This window comes from Panicum virgatum, chromosome 2N (assembly GCF_016808335.1).
Source record: "Panicum virgatum strain AP13 chromosome 2N, P.virgatum_v5, whole genome shotgun sequence".
In the NCBI taxonomy this organism is placed as follows: Eukaryota; Viridiplantae; Streptophyta; class Magnoliopsida; order Poales; family Poaceae; genus Panicum; species Panicum virgatum.
In genome coordinates, this window is record NC_053146.1 from 41729538 (window position 1) to 41750033 (window position 20496).

Genomic DNA, 20496 nt, shown 5'->3' on the forward strand with positions numbered 1-20496 from the left:
ACCTCTCCCCAACACTCTTTGTGAGTTGTGCTAACTAGATTGCATATCATTTGGTTGTGTTGAGAGATTGAGTGTGTGTGAGCAAGTGTAACTTGTGAGAGCTCGAATTTGGGCTGCATAGAGCATCCATAGCTTGAGCACTTGAGATCGGTGTCAAGAAATCTTTGTGACATTTGTTACTCTTGGAGGCTTGCCTCCTAGACAGCTAGGCGTTGCCGGCTAGCTCCCAACAATGCGGTGATCAGCGGCAAGTTTGTGTGGGCGTGATCTTACCATCTTGGTGGAAAGGATCAAGATAGTGGAAAGGATGAGTGATTGAAAAAGACCCAACTCAAGGGACCGAGTTGAAAGAGACTCACACCCGACGAGTTCCTCAACGGAAACGTAGGATTCACTTTGATAAATCTGAACTTTGGGAAACAAATTATTGTGCCTCCTTTGTGGTTTGCCTCACAACTTTGTTCTCTAGCTTTACTTTGTGCTTCCGCTCAATCTACTTGGTTGTGTTGTTTCTCTGTGTGTGTAGGGACTTGAAATATATTTAACATAACCTACAGAGGCACTACACCAAGTTACATTTGTGCTAGACCTCGAGGAGGGAAGAACTCTGATTTTGGGCAGGTTCTGCACTGGGCTGGTCTGACAGGTCATACCAACTGGTCTGACCGGTTGGCCTATTTGTTCGGCAGTCTAAGTGTTAGACCGGTTTGACTGGTATGACTGACCGGTCTGATCGTTCAATGTGATGACATCTGCATTAAGTATTGTAATTTGCAGAATTTTTATAATCGCCTATTCACCCCCCCCCCTCCCCCACTCTAGGCGACTCTGTGGTCCTTTCACCACCGCCGCCGCTAGGGAGTAGGGAGGGGCATATGCCGCCGAGCTCGAGATCCGCCAAGAGAGATCTCGGCACACGGAGTGCCATGGCGGGATTGAATCTAGCCGCATTGGGAGGGAGGATGACGTCGCTCCTCGCCTGACGCCGCCGGCAAGCTTGGGAAGGCCGACGCTGGTGGGGGAAGGGGTGGGACGGGCGGAGGAGCTAGGAGAGAGGGAGAGAAGAGAGGGAATGGGGGAGGGAGGTCGACCGGGAGAAGAGAGGGGGAGGAGAGAGAAAAAATGGGTGGGAGTGAGGGAAAAAGGAGAAAAAAACTGACACATGGACCTCACCTTTGGTAGTTGGTATAGAGTAGAGATTTAGAGGATAGATGGATGCAGAGGAATATAGTATAAAAGAGAGAATCTTGATGACTAGAATATAATATTCTTTTTAGAGGATGAATATAGAGAAGAATGAGTGTGGCTACCTAACGCCTTGTATCTTTCTGGGTTTTGCATATTTTTTTAAGCACCCCGATATAATCCATAAACCTACTTGCACCTAAGTATATCTATCCAGTATTAGTTGAACTTGACTTACGTGACGGCAACGGTTTATATATTTCATGTCTACTGCTAAAAAGGTGACAGTGTCTTCGCTCCCACCCCAGAACCACAGGCGGGCGAGTCCTCCATCCACCCTCTTCCAACCGACCCCGGCTCTCACTCCCCACCCGGAGACACCCCCTGCCCACCCCGTCTGCTCGCCTCCATCCGTCTGCATATGTTGTAATTCGAGTCTAAGTGTGTTTGACTGAGTTGAATAGTCGATCATTGCTAACATCATTTAAACTTATTGCTAGGAATCTTTCCTCCACATATGTGATGAATGTCCCCGTTGCAACGGGCCATAAACTGGTTTAACAAGTAATGTTGGTTGTGTAACTTTAGGCATCCCGGACATCTCCTCCCAAAATTGGTAAGAGGAAAAGAATAGCTGCTCGAAATTTCTGTGTTTTAGCCTCAGCAACCTCCATGTTTCCACCCATGGAACCCTAATCCTCTATATGTACCAGTTCACTAATACAACTGCTGTACCCAGGGGCCACAGCTCACACGGCATCCTACAATCAGTCGTCGCCACCTCCATCATCAACATCCATGGCAGCGTCGTCGTCATCCCCTGCATCTGCTTGGTCGTCGGCAGCATCCACATTCATGAAGCCCTGCCTGTGCGCTTCTTCATTCATCGCCTCCAGCGCTTCAGCTTTCAGCCCTACAGGAGGATCCTTTTGCACCACCATGGTCTTCAGGTTATCCTCGGCAAAGAATGCGCTGAATGGCTTTGGGACCTGCAAGATGTGCACCGTTTGGATTCATCCCAGATGCTTTGCTCTTTCAAGCGAAGAAACAACACAGAAGCAATAACAATCTCACCTTGAAGTAGCTCTTTCGCTCTTTGGCACTCTCGACAAGATTGTCCCAGTGTTCATCTTTCTGCAGTGTTGAAGCGGAACCTACAACCTGCAGTATGCAGATTGATATTTGGATTCACAAGTAAACGAAAAAGTGCATAAAACAAGACATGTGAAAAGAAAGTTGGTTTCTAAATGTCAGCTAAATCATGTAGATGGATGCAACCATCAACATTAAACAGCATCCTTGAACAAGCATATCTGCTTTTGCATGTATGAATGCATGCAAGAGAATCTTGACTATTCTGTATACATCTTGTTAGGCCACATAGCTCCTTAATTATTGAATTTATAACCTACTACTATGTCTTAGTTGAGACCATAAGTGCATATATGCCATGAGTAATTGAGTATCATGCATAAGATGGTGCTGATGCTACTGCCGTCTGCAGATGATGCAAAACGAAATATTAAAGAAGAAAGTTTGAAGCTTGGAGAAGAGGCACTTACCAGTACAGCAGACCTTGCCCTCGTGATGGCAACATTCATTCGCTGAAAATCAGAAACAAACCCAATTTTTTGCTCCTTGTTGCATCTTACACAGGTAAAAATGACTACCTCTCTTTCACGGCCCTACATACAAGCAGTGAGATACATCACTACCAATACTTGTATATAAGGAGGCATTCAGCTGATTTGTAAAGAAATTTCATTCGTAACATGAGCTTTTTTCAGGCGATTTCGTAAAATGAGCTTGTTACCTGGAACCCATCAACAGTGTTTACATCTATCACTTCCTTTGATTGATCCCCAAAGGTCAACCGAAAATTATCCTTCAATAGTTTCATCTGTTGCCTGTACGGTGATATAACAGCCACTTCAGAACTAGATTTGAGTTCTGGATAGCGCATTGCCAATTGGTGATATAGGAGAGTTATAAATTCCACTTCATCTTGATTCACCCAAGAACCACTTCCAGGTGGCTGCGCTTCAACACCATCAACATCAAAGAAACAAAATGGTCCGAAGCAGGTGTAGGAATGCCATGGGCGTTTTTTCCTGAGACCCTCTCCATCTTGTAGCGCTCCTTCATAAAATTCTTTTGAAGGGAAGATACTAATCTGTTTTGGATTGTATAATGGATTACAACAATCAGCTTAAGAAAGACTGAGCATGCGATACGTTCCACTGAGGATGGGAAATTTACCTCTGGATGCATGCGATACTGAATTTTAAGCATTTGCACCGGAAAACCAGCACCTTGAAATCTTTTGAACAAGCTTGTTCCATATCTAACAGATAAACGAACATAATCTTAGCAATTACAGCACCTGAACAATTGGACCAGTATAAAGAAATAAGGATCGTCTTACCCCAATTTTTGAGCAGTGGATGAAATGACTGTTGCGGGCAACTGAACTGGGTCGCCAACCTGATTAGGATATTAGGAGATAGTAAATGCTATAGTGAATCACTAACAAAAGCTAGTCAATGCATTCATCAACCAAGTTACTAAAAGAACACTTTTTGAGTGACAGAAATTGAGTGAAATGGTGAGACTGGACACCAATGTGGCTGGAAACTTGGTATCAATGTGCCTGAACCGTGACCTTTGTTTCTTTTGGGTTTCATCTCTAGCCTACCCCAACTTGCTTGGGAAAAAAGGCTATGTTGTTGTTGCTGTTGTGGTGAGACTGGACACACACGCACTCCAAGAAATGAAAGCATGATGCTGGGACAAGCCCAGACAGACAAAAGTTTCTATATGTACTACAACCCTGAGAAGAGGAAATATTCAAAATATCATGTGCCCGACTTCTATCATATGATAAGGTACTATACGAATGAATAATATACATATTGCACAAGCGAAAGTGAAATGTTGGAACAAAAGAAAGAACGTGTGGAACAAATGCGAAAATTCCAACATACAAGAAAAATTTGTCTGCACCCATGGACCAAAGGTATAAGAGTTGCAGGTTCCACCTGAAAAACAATAAGTTAAAGTTCAGAAATATTAATTAAAATAGAGGCATAGAGAATATGCCAATATCCCAGATGGTAATATAAATGTTCCATAATAAAAGCAATGTTTAAAAGATATCCTCACAGCTTGTGCAGCTTCGTCAATTATAACAACATCAAAAGCGCGGCTCATCCTACTGAAAATTGACGATCCACTGAAACTCAGAGTGGAAAATACCTACAAATTTTGCTTGCAATGAGAACAAATTATAATAGATAAACTCAGCTACTATAATAGCAGATGACGTACAATGGCAGCTTTGTCCAGTATTGACGCTCTAATCCGATCATATTCGCCAGCTCCTCGTCTCCCACCATCTAACGTGCGATCTACACCAGAAAGTTTTTGTTGTATCTGCAAAGGTATGAACTCATTGTAGTTGATAGAAGTTAGATAGAAAATGCTTTGCAGCTTAAATCACGTACCAGGTAATCCATAGAAACTGCTTTAACAGAATGATGCACCTTCACTCCGATGCGCACAATTTTAGGGTTGTAGGTGTTGTTATTTTCATCTCGGATTCCTGGAAAAAAAGGCATTATTTTTATTTCTTAATTTTCTCATGATGCATCCTAATGATTTTTTTGGTGAGCAAACAATGATGCATGGTAATGATACCATAAGTCTGAAAAGGTCCAGTTTGCTTAGTGAAAAAATGCATAAGATGCAAAAAGAAAAAAGAAGTTATGGGAGCATACAACATAGCATCTGCATCGGATTACTTAGCAATGAAACCTTTACCTGTGTTAAGAACACGTAACACAATCTCATCAAGTGCTGAGTTGGATGGAGCACAGACCAAGACATGGGCCCGATACTTGCGACTGGAACTAACAACTTCAGGTTTCTATAGACAAATGTTTTGCCTTGTAAGGGGTAAACTAATCAATACATCAGGTCCAAATTTAGCAAGTACACAATACAGAAGAGTACCAGTTCATTTCCAGTGGGGTAAAAACCATCATCACCATCAACAGGCATAATCAAATCTCTAGGATTTGCACCAAATAACCAAGGAGATGCTTTTACCCAGTGTGCATACCTGCCATGTAAAATCCACAATATTAGTGCCAACAAAAACTTCCAGTAGCATTGTGCATGTAAATTTGGAACCGGTATTACACTGAAAAATCATATTCTTATCAGTTTCCACATAGCACCAGGTAGATATTACAGATGGTTACAATAGATGGTGCCATATGTAAAATAACAGCAGTCATGCCGTTTGGTGGATTTCAGATATCCAAGGAATAAGACAAATGTCAAGAACTAAGAAATTTGTAGTAACTAAATAAACCATGCAGATCTATAAGAAAAATCAGGTATTACACTGAAAAATCATATTCTTATCAGTTTCCACATAGCACCAGGTAGATATTACAGATGGTCACAATAGATGCTGCCATATGTAAAGTAACAGTAGTCATGCCATTTGGTGGATTTAAGATATCCAAGGAATAAGACAAATGTCAAGAACTAAGAAATTAGTAGTAACTAAATAAACCATGAAGATCTATAAGAAAAATCGGTTAAAGGCAGCATTCCAAAACTGCAAGGAATAACTCATAATTTTGATGCTGTTACACATTCTTACTCAGCTTTTTATGCTCCCAATTTACATGCCAAAAGTCAAAATAAATATGATAGAAACTAACTAGGAGATCTGCAATTTTCAACATACTTGCCATCAATGTCCAGCTCTGGTCCATGCTTTTGAACGTCAAATCCTCCTCTGCATTACAGAATCAGAAGCATATGAGATGCATGTGCCAAGTTTAGCTATAGACAAAGAATGTGGAAGGGAAAAATGACGGATAGGCTTCTGCAAAATGCAGTCAAAACTTTTTGCTTCCGTTCTATCTAATCTCATATCTGATAAACATGTTGATTTTCTATCCTCGAAAATAGAATTACTATTCGATACACTGAAAAAGGATAAACAAGCGAAGTTACTACTTTGTCTTCATTCTTGCAGGGGCAGAATGGAGAACAGCACTGAGAAGTCCAAGGATAGTTTGTGTCTTTCCAGTTCCTGGAGGACCCTGCAAATAAACAGTTACAAGAACATAAAATCAGAAAATCACACATTTTTCATAACTTTTTAGTGTGTTTGAGGGGGAAAAACTCGAAGTAGTGTGATGTGTTGGATCTGCATAGCCTTCTAAACAAAAACATATATCTAAAAAACTGCTAAGGTTGTATGAACGTCTGGTATTTCCATTACGTAATGGAAATGTGGGTGTCCTCGGTTTGGAAAAAAAACTGCTAAGATATTTGCAGTACATTCAGATAATTAACCAAGGTAGGTAAACAATAACAATGCAAATTAATGGTAGTAGTGAACAAATAACAAACCTGAATAAGAACAAAGGATCTGCGTGAAAGACCTGCCTAGAGAATACAGTAATCTATCAGATACAATAGACATATCAACAATACCAAAATACACAAAAAGGATGCTCACATTGACTGCCTCTAGTTGTGAATCATTAAGATTCGCTTTGAGGTGATCCATAAGTGGCTGAGGGACATTCCATGCACGGCTTTGATCATCAATATCCTTATGCTTCTCAGCAGCTGAAAGAATCAAATCCTTAAAAGGAAGACAAGCTACAGAATGCATAGCTGTGAACTCCCGCATTATAGTTGACAAACTGCAGACCTGAAAATTTTGACCAGAAAATGCCATATCAACTATAAAGTAGTACACGATGTCAATAAACAATGCCAGCATAAAAACTCTGGTGCTTGACTTAGAACAAATTGAGTGTCACCTTCAATATCCACAGGGTGCTGCTCTCAGCTGCCAAAATGGAAGCAAAACGCTTCAGTCTTCGAGAATCCACAGGCTTGGAAACATTCAGATTTTCAATTTCGCCTGCCACAAAAGCTCTAAGAGAAATATTTGCGCTACCACTGCGCTGTTCCACCAACGCAAAGGCGTATGCAGTAGGGGTCACTCCCTCCTCAAACTACAAAAGTGCAGGTACAACCAGTTTATCATATGAGTATAATACTTACTCGGCAACTCAACTCACCAGATTGAATAATTTAAGTAATTACTGCACATAACTTATGGCACATTTGCTCTGTTCCAAGAAAAAATGGCCCAAAAGGTAAGAACTAAGTACCTAAAGGTAGCATGGCCCCTAAGAAACACAAATCTAGAGATTGTCTGGGTTACAATTTTCAACTATTATACATGTAGCCACCTACCAAACAATAGTTTTGACTAGATCGAGAACAAAATAGTTGGCATTTGACTTTTGAGACATTCTGTCCCATCAAATTTTTAGTAGTCAGTACCTTGATACTTGGATATCAGGACAAGCTGTAAATTACTTGCACAGCACTTACTTTCTCTTTGGAGAGCAGCAGTAGGTCATTCTCCGACACAGTTTCCCGAAATTCGTTCTCCACCGCCATGGAGAACTTGTGGAACCCTTCGGACTCCGCGCACAACCCCACTGCCACCCTCTGCCAGTCCAACGCAGCATCTGCATACACCCACACGAGGCAAAAGCACGAATAAAAAAATCCGAATTGACAACCACACCAGCAAAATCAGAGCAATCAACGCGCTGCAGCAAGGGAGAAGCGCAGCCCAAACACGGGCGCGAGCTCCCTCACCTCCTTCCTCCTCGTTGCTGCGTCCCTGGACGATCTGCGCCTTGACCTCCTCGAAGATCAGTGGCTCGAAGACACTAAGGTATTCGGACACCGACTCGTACGTGTCCTTCACGCGCTGCAGCCCCTTCCCCTGCTTGCTGCCCTGTACCCCGAGCCGGAGAGGGTTAAGGTTGTGGGGAAGTTTTTGGTTACGGTCTTACGGGATGGTGCGGCTGGTGGGCAGGCGGATGTGGGCAGGGTCGATGCGTGTACCTTGGATTCGGCGACGAGGCGGAGGTAGTCCCAGCTGAGGACGATCTTCTGGAAGCGGTCCAAGGTGGATGTGGCGGAGGTGGAGGAGGCTGCAGCAGCGCCGCCGGATTTCTCCACAGCCATTGGGGGTGGCGCCGGATTTCTCCACAATACAAGCAACCGAGTTTCAGAAATATTTCTCATTATGATAATGCATCTGCATTATATTTAGGATGTACATAACTACATATACACAATTTATGATACTAGCTGACTAGCAAACAACAAAACAACAATTAAACAGACAGCTACATGCAAGTATCAATGCATCATTTTATTGCTCCAATCATTCTGTTTAAACAATCAGCATAATTTCATTTCTTTTCCTCTCCCTTTGTTCACCAAAAGCACCAACCTTTTCTGACCACCACACGCAGCGCCGCTCCCTAGTCGCCGGATGCCGGCTGCCCGGCTCAGTGGCCTACCTAGGATTTGAGGAAAGGGTATGTCGTGATATTTTTCTTCACTTGCAATTCGGTATAGTGTCCATATACAAATGATATATATATCTTATATAATTCATTAAAAAACCCTTAAAATTCGGTAAATAACATTGCATATCTTAAATTCAACAATTAAGTACCAAGGTTCCATAAATTATAATACAAATGGTTCAAACATATTAAGTCCAAATGAAAAAGAAGCTTACATAGCAAAGTTAACAAATTATTACCATGCTACTTCTTGTCTGGCCTACAGTTTCTGGATTTCATGAAAGTCTCAATTATATCATCTTCATCCACCTCAAAGTCTCATGAAAGTCCATCAATAATTAATCGACCCATGAATCAATAATTCCTATGTGCTACATTAATTTGCAATTGTTCAATCACTGTAGAAAAAATTAGCCACGGACTGGTACATACAATTAGGTAGTTAGAGCATCTCCAACAGATTACTCATCCCTCTCCCCAATACCAAAAAATTGATATTCTGGTGATGGAGGTGCTCCAACAGATTACCAATCCGATCCACATTACCTATAAGTTTTTGGCAATCACCAAAACACACCTCTCTCTCACCTAAATGAAGGGGATTTCCCCTCTACCCTATTATTGGTGATTGGATTTTGGTAATCTGCTGCAGCAACCATTACCTAAAAAACAAAAGTAACTATTGGTAATGGAGAGAGGGAATATTTAAAGTATGAGGTATGAGTAATCCGTTGGAGATGCTCTTAGGGTTCTACTCCCTCCGTCCCAAAATAAATGCAATTCTATGGTTCAAAATTTATACCATAAAAAATGCAACTTTGACCTAGTAACCACAAATGACAAGAGTCTTCGGAAACTTCTCATACAAAAGACAAGCCAATGTCTAGATTTTTCTTACAAAAGACAAGGAACAATTTGGTAATTTGCACCTAACATTAGTTTACGTGTTCGATCCTAGAATTGCATTTATTTTAGGACGGAGGGAGTACATATTGTGAAATTTCATACCTGGAATACTGGATGCGGAGCTGGGGCCTGGAGGGGTGGAGCCGTGGAGGGAAGAGGTCGTGCTTGCGGCGACAGCGAAAAGGGAGCGCCGCCGGTCCGCCGGCGCCACACAACCAAGCCAAACGACGACGGCGTGCTGCAACGTGCGGCTGCTGCAGCCTGCAGGGTGTCCGCCGTGGCGGCGTACGGCAGACGGGTGGAGCCGCGGAGGGCCGGAGGCAGCGCCCGACGCGCTCGCCGCTCGCGCGAAGAGCCGGAGACGCCGCGGACGGCGGACGACGCAGCCGCCAGGAAACCGATGCGTTGGCCTGTTACGTCCGCCAGGAAGCTAGGCTATGGAGTTTTTCTTTGCTGGACCTTGGGCTGAAAATTTAGGTATGCCTCGGCCCACCTGGCCCACCTACTGGGTACGCCCGGCTGGCCGCCCGCCGTCGCCGGCGGCCTGCGACCTCAGCCATGCGCCTGGCCGCCGCCCGCCGAGCAGGGCGACTACCGAGGCCGAGCAGCCTGCAGCCGTTGCGGATTGCGGTCGTCGCCTGCGCCGCTGCGCCCCGCGGAGGCGCGGCCCCTAGGACTCCGCGGCTCCGCTCCTGCCCCCTTCCGTGCCCAGGACCGTGCGGCCGTGCCGGCGTGCCGTGCCTGCCGCGCCGCCGCCTAAACTAGGGTTTTTTTTTAACTCGCTTCCTAGAGCCCTAGGGTTGCCGCAGGAATCGGGAGTCTCCGCACAGAGCAGCCGAGCGGGGGCGGTCTGGGGCTTTGGGCGGGTGAGTGGGGTGGGCCGGGGTGGGGATCGGGTGTGGGCCGGGCTGCCCGAGCCCGTTTGTACTATTAGGCTGTTTATTTTTTATTTTTTACTACATATATTTGAGAAATAACTACAAATACAAAAAATTTAACCAAAAATAATAGGTCTGAATACCTTTGACACATGGTGGGCTGACACGCTAATTAGGTGAACGGTAATGGTAGAATTAGGATATCTGGCACGCAGAAAAATCAGATGTTATGACCTATATTGCAATAGACAAGTATCAATGCTGTAATTATTATTTCTTTATATAAATTTTTTTATGTTGCGAGCGCTGATTTTCGATGTTGTAACTATTATTTATCAATGTTGCGACGGTCTGTGTTGCTTAAACGCAGCTTGTATCACTAAATCGGCTATCCTCTAGTCGATTGTTGATGTGTGCTTATCAGCTTGATAGCCTATAGCTCGGAATTTAATGTTTACTATTCCTAGTCAATTGCAGGTCAAAATTGACTGCACGCGTACATCACGCGTGTCGATGTGGGTTTTGTACATCGGAGTAAAGCAGATCTTCCAAACTCTAGCATACGTTGGAGTAAAGCAGTCGCAGGGGAATAGCGAGAGATGGCATCACACAGAAATGGAGAGGAGGATTAGAATGCAGCCGAAGGGAAATAGAGAGATAGGATGAAATTACATGTGCACCTAATGCATCCGTACTTGCGACCCGTGCTCCATCACGCCTGCACGCCACCACAACACGCCACCACACTGCGCACCGTTGCCACGGCTCCACAGAACACTACCGCGCGTGGCCCTTTGCACGTGCATACCGGCTTCGCGGCCCCGCGCGCCGCAGGGGAAGTGATGAGGGCACGACACCTTCGGATACCACCATTGATTATAAGGTGAGCTCGTTCCAAATAAATTTGTCATCTGGATTTGAGAATAAATTACTACCTAATAATTTAATTATTGTTAGAAAACCGTGGAGATGATGACAAGGACGTTGGGGAGGAGTTTGGAGGCGTGGTGGACCAGCAAGGGCAGCCAAGCCGAGTTGGAGGCCCAATCCAAGTCGAGTTCGAGTCTGCTTCGGAGTCCAGGAGCATCCCGCACCAAAATCAATGCCCAGACCGCATACGTAGTCCGTTTTGGATGCTCTTTATATGGATGGAAAGATAATTTTAAGGATCTTGCAATGGCACTGGTTTGAGGCCCAAATACATTCGGAGTCGACGGGAATCGTCGAAACAAGTGAACGTCCTGAATCTGTCAAGTTGCTGCAACACCATCTTTTGGTCTGTTGGCCCATGTATCGTGTTGGGGTCCATGATGGCCGTGGCTAGGGGGTTATGCATGCCCCAACACTCACATAATCAGCAGCCACCGCCACATTAGGGTTTAGGGTTTTGTTTGAGTTTAAACTGAATAGTTCATTGTAACTGTGTCGATTAGTCCTTTTACAGTGAATCAGGGCCCTCGTTCTTGATCTCCTCCATTGTGTCGATTAGTCCTTTGGAATTGAGTTCTTGAACCTCATATTTATCCTTACTTCATTTATATTTACAATTTCAGATTGCGTGTTTCTACTTTCTTACTTGTGTTCTTCGATTTGCTTGCAGAAAAAGCCTTCTTGGCGAGGTCAATCAAATTGTGCTTGGTTGATAAGCAACGGAGCAGCGCTGTAACGATTGCGGGACTTCAAATCGTGTCTGATTAGAAGCCAGGTCGCCAACGTCACATACTCCACCAATCGAATTTACCCTACTATTGGCGCTCCTTAAGTACTCATTTTATCCCTTGTTTATCCTTGATAATGGCATGAAACTAATATCAAAATCACTAACCATCCTAACCCCGGCCTAATTATTGGTTATTTTCACATTTGCACATATATTTTGGAGGAACTTCGTTTTTGTAGATTTTTGGCCTATTTTGGAGCATGAAATGACGAGGCCCATAATCGAGCGGTAACACAGAGAAAGACGAAGGCCAAAGCCCAAAGGAAGGACCAAAGCCCATGTTCATTCGAAGCCCATTCATGCACATCCATCCTCCAAGAGAGCCCAAAGGACCAAGCCCACGAAGATGAGATCAAGATACTTCGGGATTAAGCAAAGCAAATGAAGATTTAAGGAAGGATTCCCTATCCTATCCTTTCCTCGAAGATATCTCCAAGATAACGACATCCAAAGGTGTGCAATCGTGAAGGACATAAACTCTAGAAGATGCGAGGAGTCTACACGCGAAAGATGAGACCGAGGCGGGCCCGAAAGAGGGTAGGCCGGCCGGCCTAGGCCCATGAGCCGGCCGGACTAGCCCGTTTCCGAGGCGGTTCGGCCTCCCCTTCGACTGGTGGCTTCCTTGGCTCATAAATAGCTCGCACCTTATTCAACTCGCGGCATCCATCCAACCAGAACTTGACGAAAACCTAGGACCAAGACCGGAGGGAGACGACGGCCGCCGCAAGTCTTTGAAGTTGTCTAGGAGATGGCTTAGGTCGCCCCTAGCCGCCATGGCCTCCCTGCGTGACTGTGCCATGGCGGAGTTCATGAGCTAGTTGGATTCATCGATGATGTGCACACGGTGGTTATGATCCAAACACATCTATTATGTGAGTAATGATAATCATGTCTTCCGAATCTATTAGCGATCATGCCTCTCTCCTTTTTGATTTCGTTCTTGCCTTGGGTGCGCTTATTCCTAGATCTATTCTCGAGATAGATTGCATGGGGTGTTCTTGTAGCTATGGTGGCTAGGAGTTCATACCGGATCTACCCAAGGGGGTTCGACACGTCTAGCGTGCTTCGGGGTGCTTTTGTCCAAAGGGAGCGTCGTGACAGGGCGTGGCCTGAGTAGGTGGGTTCCCGAGTGGTTGGATTGGAAGTTTTGATTTAAGGATGCTATTGATTGAGATGCATGATTTATTTGCTCGTTAGCTTGAACTACAACTAGATGACGATAGGCCTAGTTATGTCTTTGGTTTTGCTATGGTTACGCCTATGTTCATGGATGATATCAACCTTTACACAACACTCATATCTATTAAAGGTTTATTCTATATGTGCAATTCATGTTTCATGTTAGGATAGATCCGTTAGATTAGATGGAAAACCTTAAGTAGTTCTTTGTCGATCCACGGATTGATAAACCTTGGGTAATACTCTAAGGGAAAAGCTATCACGATCCGCGCGCTTGCGGTACATAAATTGGGGCGCTAAGGAGCATCAATATTCTTTTCTGGCGCCGTTACCGGGGATCGGCAACTCGAACCCTAGGGCGATCTATCTAGTTTTTTTGGACTAACCCTAATTTTTATTATTGCATATACCCTTGTTTTCTTGTTTGTGTCCTTGAAAGCAGGTGGAAAAAGCTAGACACCAAACTTGGACTTCGAGAAGTTTATAATCCACTTCAACAAATTTCAACAATTGGCAACAAGATGATCGAGGAGCCTCAACATGGAACATCGACAACGTCCACATCGACATGACGGCAACAACATCAAGATTCGCTCTTTAGTGGTTGGTGCTAACTTTTGTTAGTAGCCTAGCATCCGCTATCGAGTCCCCACTCCCCAAAGCAAAAGATGATAAATAAGGTACGCCGCCGTGTCAATTAATTTTAAATACTAATGCTTTTGGAAATAATTGTTTGTTCAAGCAATAGGAATGAAGCATGCCCGCGAAGAAAATCGTGCGATCATCATCATCTATGAAGTGTTATTGTTGTGATGAGTTTTTCATCCAAGATCAGAGAAGTACCATCAGCAAATAATAGATTATTTTGAAGCTCCATCAAGTCTTCTTTCCAATGGATCAAGAACCGTCAACTTTGGAGATCGGTGTGAAGAGTTATGGTAAAATCTTTCAACGCTGCGCGTTCTGAAATCCCTCTGGACAGATTGCAGCGCCGTAATAAAACAAGCATAACTTCTTTATCCAGAGTCCAATTGGGGCGAATGACCACTTGTTGGAAAGATAATTTGATGCACCTTGAAATGGAGCAGAAGTTTGGTACATGTTCTGCACTAGATAAAGGGGAATTCAACGAGGATAGAGGCAGTAGCAACCGACGAAGAAGGTGATGACGATGTCAAAGGATGATTGGAAGGTTGTGTACGCAAAGATGATGATTTGAAGTTGACCAAAGCTGGAGGCAACAAGATTAGAAGAACCACGACACCACCTATCTTCTCCAGTGGGATGCTCGATATACTTTTAATCGAGTGATGCTATCAAGAAAGGAAACTGTTCGGATCATCAACACGAAGCACAGGAGCATCTTCCAATCCCGACACCTTGGGTAGAGCAAGAACAATGGAGAAGACACATCATTGAAGCCGTAATATTTGCTGGTAATCAATGGTGATGACCTTGAAGCCTTGGGACGCACGACACTACGCTCCAAAGACCACATGATCGAGATCATTGACATCTTCGGATGAATTCACAAGAAGATATTGTTCTCATCAATGTCCAGCTCGAACTCAGAAGCAAATAGCACCATATTTTTGGATATTCAAAAGTTCCACGAAGTTCCCGTTCCAACGAATCAAGAACCAAGTCAATCGGATATTCCTACAAGCGGGTATCGCCAAAACATTGAAGGTTGCGCACTCTGAAAATTTCTGGACAGCACGCAGCACCAAAAATGAAACAGGCATAACTCTCTCGTTTGGACTCGGTTTAAGATGAATGACCACTCGTTGGAAAGGTAATTTCATAAACATTTCAATAGGTCTATATTTTGGTATATGTTCTGTTGAGTATACAGGAGAGATTCCACAAAGAAGAGGCAGGAGCAACGCGATGAGAACAAGATAGAGAAGATGACGATGACAACAATGAAGGGGAGCTTGGGAGATGCTTTCATCAAGCGTAAATGATAAAATTCAGAGGCTTGGAGCAGAGGAAGAACTCCAATGACATTGGCAAATGAAGGCACAAGCAGTCGACCTTCGACAAACGAAAATATTGCAAACAAACCACGACGGATTACAAGAGCGCAACATTCAACACATGGAGACGTGAGAAGCAAACCACGACGGACCACGAAGAGTGCATCAAGATGACATCTCGCACAAAGCACCACGACTCCAATGAGTATGAAAAAGCTCCGAGGCTAAGGTATACATTGAATTCTCAAGCTTCTATTGGTTTTGTTGATAATCTTTAAAAATCTCATGCTCGAACCGATAGTCGAAATGAAAGTTTAAATTCTATGCCTTGTTCTTTTCATGATAGGCTAGAGTTTCTTGAGAATGTTGATTTCATGCTTAAAGAACCTCTACCTAATAATGAGCTCCGTGCTATGCAAGAAACACATGCTGTATTTAATTACACCATGCCTTGTTGATGAAATTTAATTGAGGATGTGATTATGTTGCATATGTTTACAAATAATTGCAAATCTTGATCTTGCTTTGCGCTTGGTCAAGCTCATGACCCTAAAAGAGCACATGTCGGGAGAAGCCCCGAATTTCACTAACCATGCAGGACATGAAACTCAAATGATGAGAAGGGAAACCGTGCCCAAAATTTTGAACACCATCATCAACATCTTCAAGTTTGAAGAACAGACGTCGCTAAGCCTCATCAATTTTGTGCACAAGTCCAGAGATTTACAATGCAAGAAAGTTGAATATTCAGGATCTCCATCAAGTCCTCAGTTTAACACATCCATGATCAATACAATTGAAGACCCACGGGAGGAGCTATGTCTCAAACATCGGAGATGCACGTGCTGAAATCAGCACGGGGCAGATTGCAGTGACGGGAAAAAGGGGCATAACTCCCTCAATTGGAATGCGTTTTGGGCAAATGAAGACTTGTTGGAAAGAAGGTTTCGTGCGCCTTGCATTGGATCAATTGGTTGGCACAACTCCCAATCTAGACAGAGAGGAAAATCTGTGAAAAGAAAGGTAGCGACGCAAGACAACAAAGAAGGAGGTGACGATGATGTGAGAAATGATTGGGCAAGTTTTCCATTAAGCGTGATTGATCATGTCCAACATGGGAAGTGGAATAAGAGCTGCATGGAACACCTTCACCTCTTGCATGAAGGATCATGGCTTCGCATCAGTTTGAAGGTAAGAAAGTCGAGCTCTATGACTTTAAATGAAGCGCTTTGCGGGAGGCAACCCGATCTTTTATTTTATATATATTAATATGACCGTCTACATTGCACTCTTTAATCGGAATATCAAGTAACATTGTACCATTGCTCTAACAAAAACCACAACTTCATGTTGTTCATTCTAAATGTTATTGAGGGAGCACTTTGTTATTTGATCTTGGGAAACTTGTAGACATTTTTGTGTGGCTATTAGTGTTTTGAGTCTTTTTCTTTGTGTCTTTTTAGAGAGATTTATGAAGCATTGCACCACCCTTTGATTCTAAACTTGTGGCTAGTTAACTTAGGCTAACTTTTTGTTTTGTTTTAGACCACCTCATCATGTCATATCATTTTGTTCACCCACCCCGTGTTGCATTGCATACCATGTTGTTCATCTCACCCTTGCATTGCATTGCATGTTATATTTAAAAAAAACTTTTTCTAAAAACATTGACTAGCCTCGCTTTTGAGATCCTAAAACCCTTAGGAAAACCACTCATAGAACAATCCTAAAACCATAGGTTATGTTTTTCATTCAAAAAAAAATCTAACTTTTGTTTCTCTCTAGTTTTTTTTAAAACCACCTTAGATAGAATTTCTATACCCAACAATCTCTCTTCAAAATTTTTGTTTTAAGCCAAAAATATAGGAAACCCATAAACCTACTTATAAAACCTTTTTAGCTCGGTTGCTTGGTCCTTTTCGATAAATAACATTTTCATTGACAAAAGCCTCACTTCTTATGAAGTGTCGCGGAGGCTTTTTGTCACTCTTAGCAATTGTTTTTGAATAAGCTAGTTGCGGAACAACATCGAAATGTCCTTTCAACCTTGCTAACACTTGTTTTTGCTAACTTTGCATTTGCACTTTGCATCCATCCCATTGTTCATGCCCTCATTTTGCTAGCTTGGTCTCAATCTTATTGATGTATGCTTTCCTATCCATGTAATGCTTATCATGATAACATTTACCTTTTGCAATCTTGTGTAAACGTGGTGTTTAAACTTGTTTGCGGACCTCCATCTTTAAGCTCTTTTGACCAAGATAGCAATCCATTTTGTTCTCATGTTGCTTTAGGTTGATTTATAAGCTTTGCAATGCGCTTTACCTTTCTTGCGTCGTGAAGAATTTTTAACCTTGAAAAGAACATGGTGTTTTGACCTCGGTTATATCTTTATGGCTATATAGAAAATTAAGCAACCTAGTTGTAAACATGGTGTTTAGAACTTGGTGCAAACATTGTCATTGTTTATATATCTTCCTTTCATCTGCATTTACACTTGCACACACGTACACTCATCAGATTTCGCTAAGCTAGCTATCCCACAAGCTGAGATTCTAGAGATGGTTGGTTTGTTGGCATTTGTCTCTACTCCCGACCATCACCCCGGGGGTAGTGTGTGCACTTGATTATTTTGCAGGCATGACAAAGCATTCCCATGAATTCATGATCAAAGAAGAAATCAAATTCGTCAACATCTCCAAAGTTCGAGAGCAAGCCCCGCTGTTTTCATCAAATTTTGCATATGGACAGAGACGTACAAGGAATAAAAAGTTGATATTCAGAAGATCCATGAAATTCCCGTTCCAACGCATCCAAGATCAATGAATTTGAAGACCCGTACAAGGAGATATGGCAAGAACATTGGACGTTGCGCGTTCTGAAATTCGTCGGGACATATTGCAGCGCTGGGATGAAATGGATATAACTCTCTTGTTCGGAATCAATTTTGGGCAAATGAGGACTCGTTGGAAAGGAAAATTCATGCACTTCGCAATGGAGCAATGTTTCGGTACATGTTCTGTTCTAGAAATTGAAAGAAAAATTCGTGAAGATGAGGCTGCAATGGGACAACGAGGAATTGAAGGAGGCGACGACGATGTGAAGCAATGATTGGGACCATGACTTAATACAAGAAGAAGTTGAAGGAAATTGAGGCAACAAAGGTGAAGACACATTGAAGATGATATTCATACACATGAGGGAAGGACTTAAAGAATTACAAGATGGTCCATCTTCTCCTTTCACGCCTAGCATCATGCTAAGCATGGGGGAGGATTTCGTAGACAAGGAAGAAAGATCTCATGGAGTAAGATAATCACGGTTGCCACAAGATGCTCATGATTCTTCTTCCATACTTAGCACAATGCTTAAGTATGGGGGAGGCCGCGCTACACTTCATTACGAGCATCGAGAAGGACGGTAATTCTTCCTCAACTCTCTCTTTTTCTAAATGCTTGTACATATATGCCTTCAACCATAGATGCAACATTTGTATATATCTCTCAACCTATCACATGGCTTCAAGGAGGACAACCTAGTTTTGTTTTTGTTTTCAATAAGTGTAGGATCACCATAATTTGTGCTCACCACATTGATACATTTTGGCAATGTCTTTTGCTTATGGAAAAATGATGAAAGTTGCTGCTTTGTTTTACCTACATTATGTTGTATATGACTTGACCATTTGCTCTCAATTTAATGGAATTAAAATGATTAAATATCGGCTCTTTTATTTGTGGAGGTTAAATGACTAAATTCTAGATCCACATATTCTATGTTGCTCTTTTATTTAAGTCTACCGATGACGTTACACCTTGTGTTGTTTAATTTGAAAACTTAATTCCTATGCTACCTACATTTGTGAATCTCTTGCAAAGTTCTACCTACCAAAGTCTATACATACATATTCTTTCATGATGAAACCTTTAGATTGCAAACTTATATTTTAATGAGTTGGATTAAGATTGATTTCTTTGGTATGAGACTAAGAAGCTGGTCATTCCGTTTTTTTTTTGTGTAACCTTCTTTTTGCTAGTCTATTTATCCATGCATTGTGAGTTTCTACTTCGGAAATTTTGCAAACCTCACTGGATATCCACCCTAAACCAAAAATATATTTTTGTGATTACCTCCTTGACCACAACCCAATTTGAGTATGGATTATCATTTCGACGGAATCAAAAGAATCAAGGGCACCATATAAAGAAAAGTTTTGGGAGACAAGGCTCCCCGGAGATTCAAGCGGTTCTACGAAGAAGAAGGTGAATTTGAGATACTTACCCTAGCTAGTTGGTTCTCCCACTATTCAAACTCGAGGACGAGCATTCGTTCAAGCATGGGGGATGGCTGGGTAAGTATTCTATATTATCAAAAGTTCTAAGGAGCAAAAAGAAAGAAAAAAAGAAAGAAAGAGAAAAAAAGAAAGAAAGAGAAAAATAGAAAAATGAAAAAAAGGAGAAAAGAAAAGAAAAAAGAAAGAAAAAAGAGAAGAATAAAATGCTCCTTAGCTCTTTTTGGCTTCATTAATTTTCCAAGTTACTTTGAAGAACTATTCCATACTCAAATCTTCCAACCATATGCAATCCGATAACGAGAACTTTATTTGTGTCTCGGGATCATCCATTTGCCACTTGCACATGTCCACCTATCTAAATGTGTGTGTTTCATCTTTCTCCCTCTCCAATATTATTTTCCAATGGCTTTTTTGACTAGTCTCGGTAATTCGATTAGATCTCTCTCTTAGTTTGATAATATTTCAAGTATAATGTTTTGCTAGGATTGTTTTTACCTATCAAGCTCCACATAAGCCTTCCACTTTTATATATGAGTAGAATATGTTGAAGACAATCTAATGTAGGCTTGAGCGACTTGATGAGATGAGGGTTTCCATGATCTTTTGCAAGAGAATCTCACTTATGTTTGATATGCATTCTTTTGAAAACTCTTCACGATGAAACAAGGTAAAGGTTTGAAGTTCTCTTAAATTTGAGAGCTTTGCATTTATTTATTATTGTGGCTTGTTCTTTAATTGCTAGTCTATCTTCCATAATGAAAAAGTAGTCGGTCACAACATGAACTTAAATGCTAAATACTTGAGAGAGCAATATGTCTTGTTATGTATGACTAAGTGCAGAGAGGACATTGAGGGGCAACGTTGATTTCTTTATAAGCAAAGCTCCTAGACTTACTCGAGGACGAGCAAGGTTTAAGCATGG

General features: G+C 42.4%; 1 protein-coding gene across 4 annotated transcripts; it reads right to left on the reverse strand.

Annotated features, from left to right (window-relative positions):
* Positions 1-1675: 1675 nt before the first annotated feature.
* LOC120660526 (probable helicase MAGATAMA 3) lies at positions 1676-10347 on the reverse strand. Of its 4 annotated transcripts, none has more exons than XM_039939084.1 (22): positions 9627-10335; positions 8540-8605; positions 8146-8287; positions 7894-8035; positions 7621-7760; positions 7038-7235; positions 6728-6925; positions 6619-6654; positions 6220-6305; positions 5945-5995; positions 5197-5305; positions 5005-5110; positions 4689-4786; positions 4513-4617; positions 4348-4440; positions 4170-4223; positions 3611-3669; positions 3445-3529; positions 2999-3358; positions 2748-2870; positions 2260-2346; positions 1676-2174 (listed from the first exon to the last, which is right to left on the reverse strand). In XM_039939084.1, the coding sequence occupies exons 3-22, from the start codon at positions 8266-8268 to the stop codon at positions 1953-1955; spliced, it is 2475 nt and encodes an 824-aa protein (XP_039795018.1). In that variant the 5' UTR covers positions 8269-8287; positions 8540-8605; positions 9627-10335; the 3' UTR covers positions 1676-1952. The 4 variants fall into 4 exon arrangements, with proteins under 4 accessions (XP_039795018.1, XP_039795015.1, XP_039795017.1 ...); XM_039939081.1 differs by having other exon boundaries at positions 8540-8609; XM_039939083.1 differs by lacking the exon at positions 9627-10335 and adding an exon at positions 8858-9549 and having other exon boundaries at positions 8540-8609.
* Positions 10348-20496: the final 10149 nt, after the last annotated feature.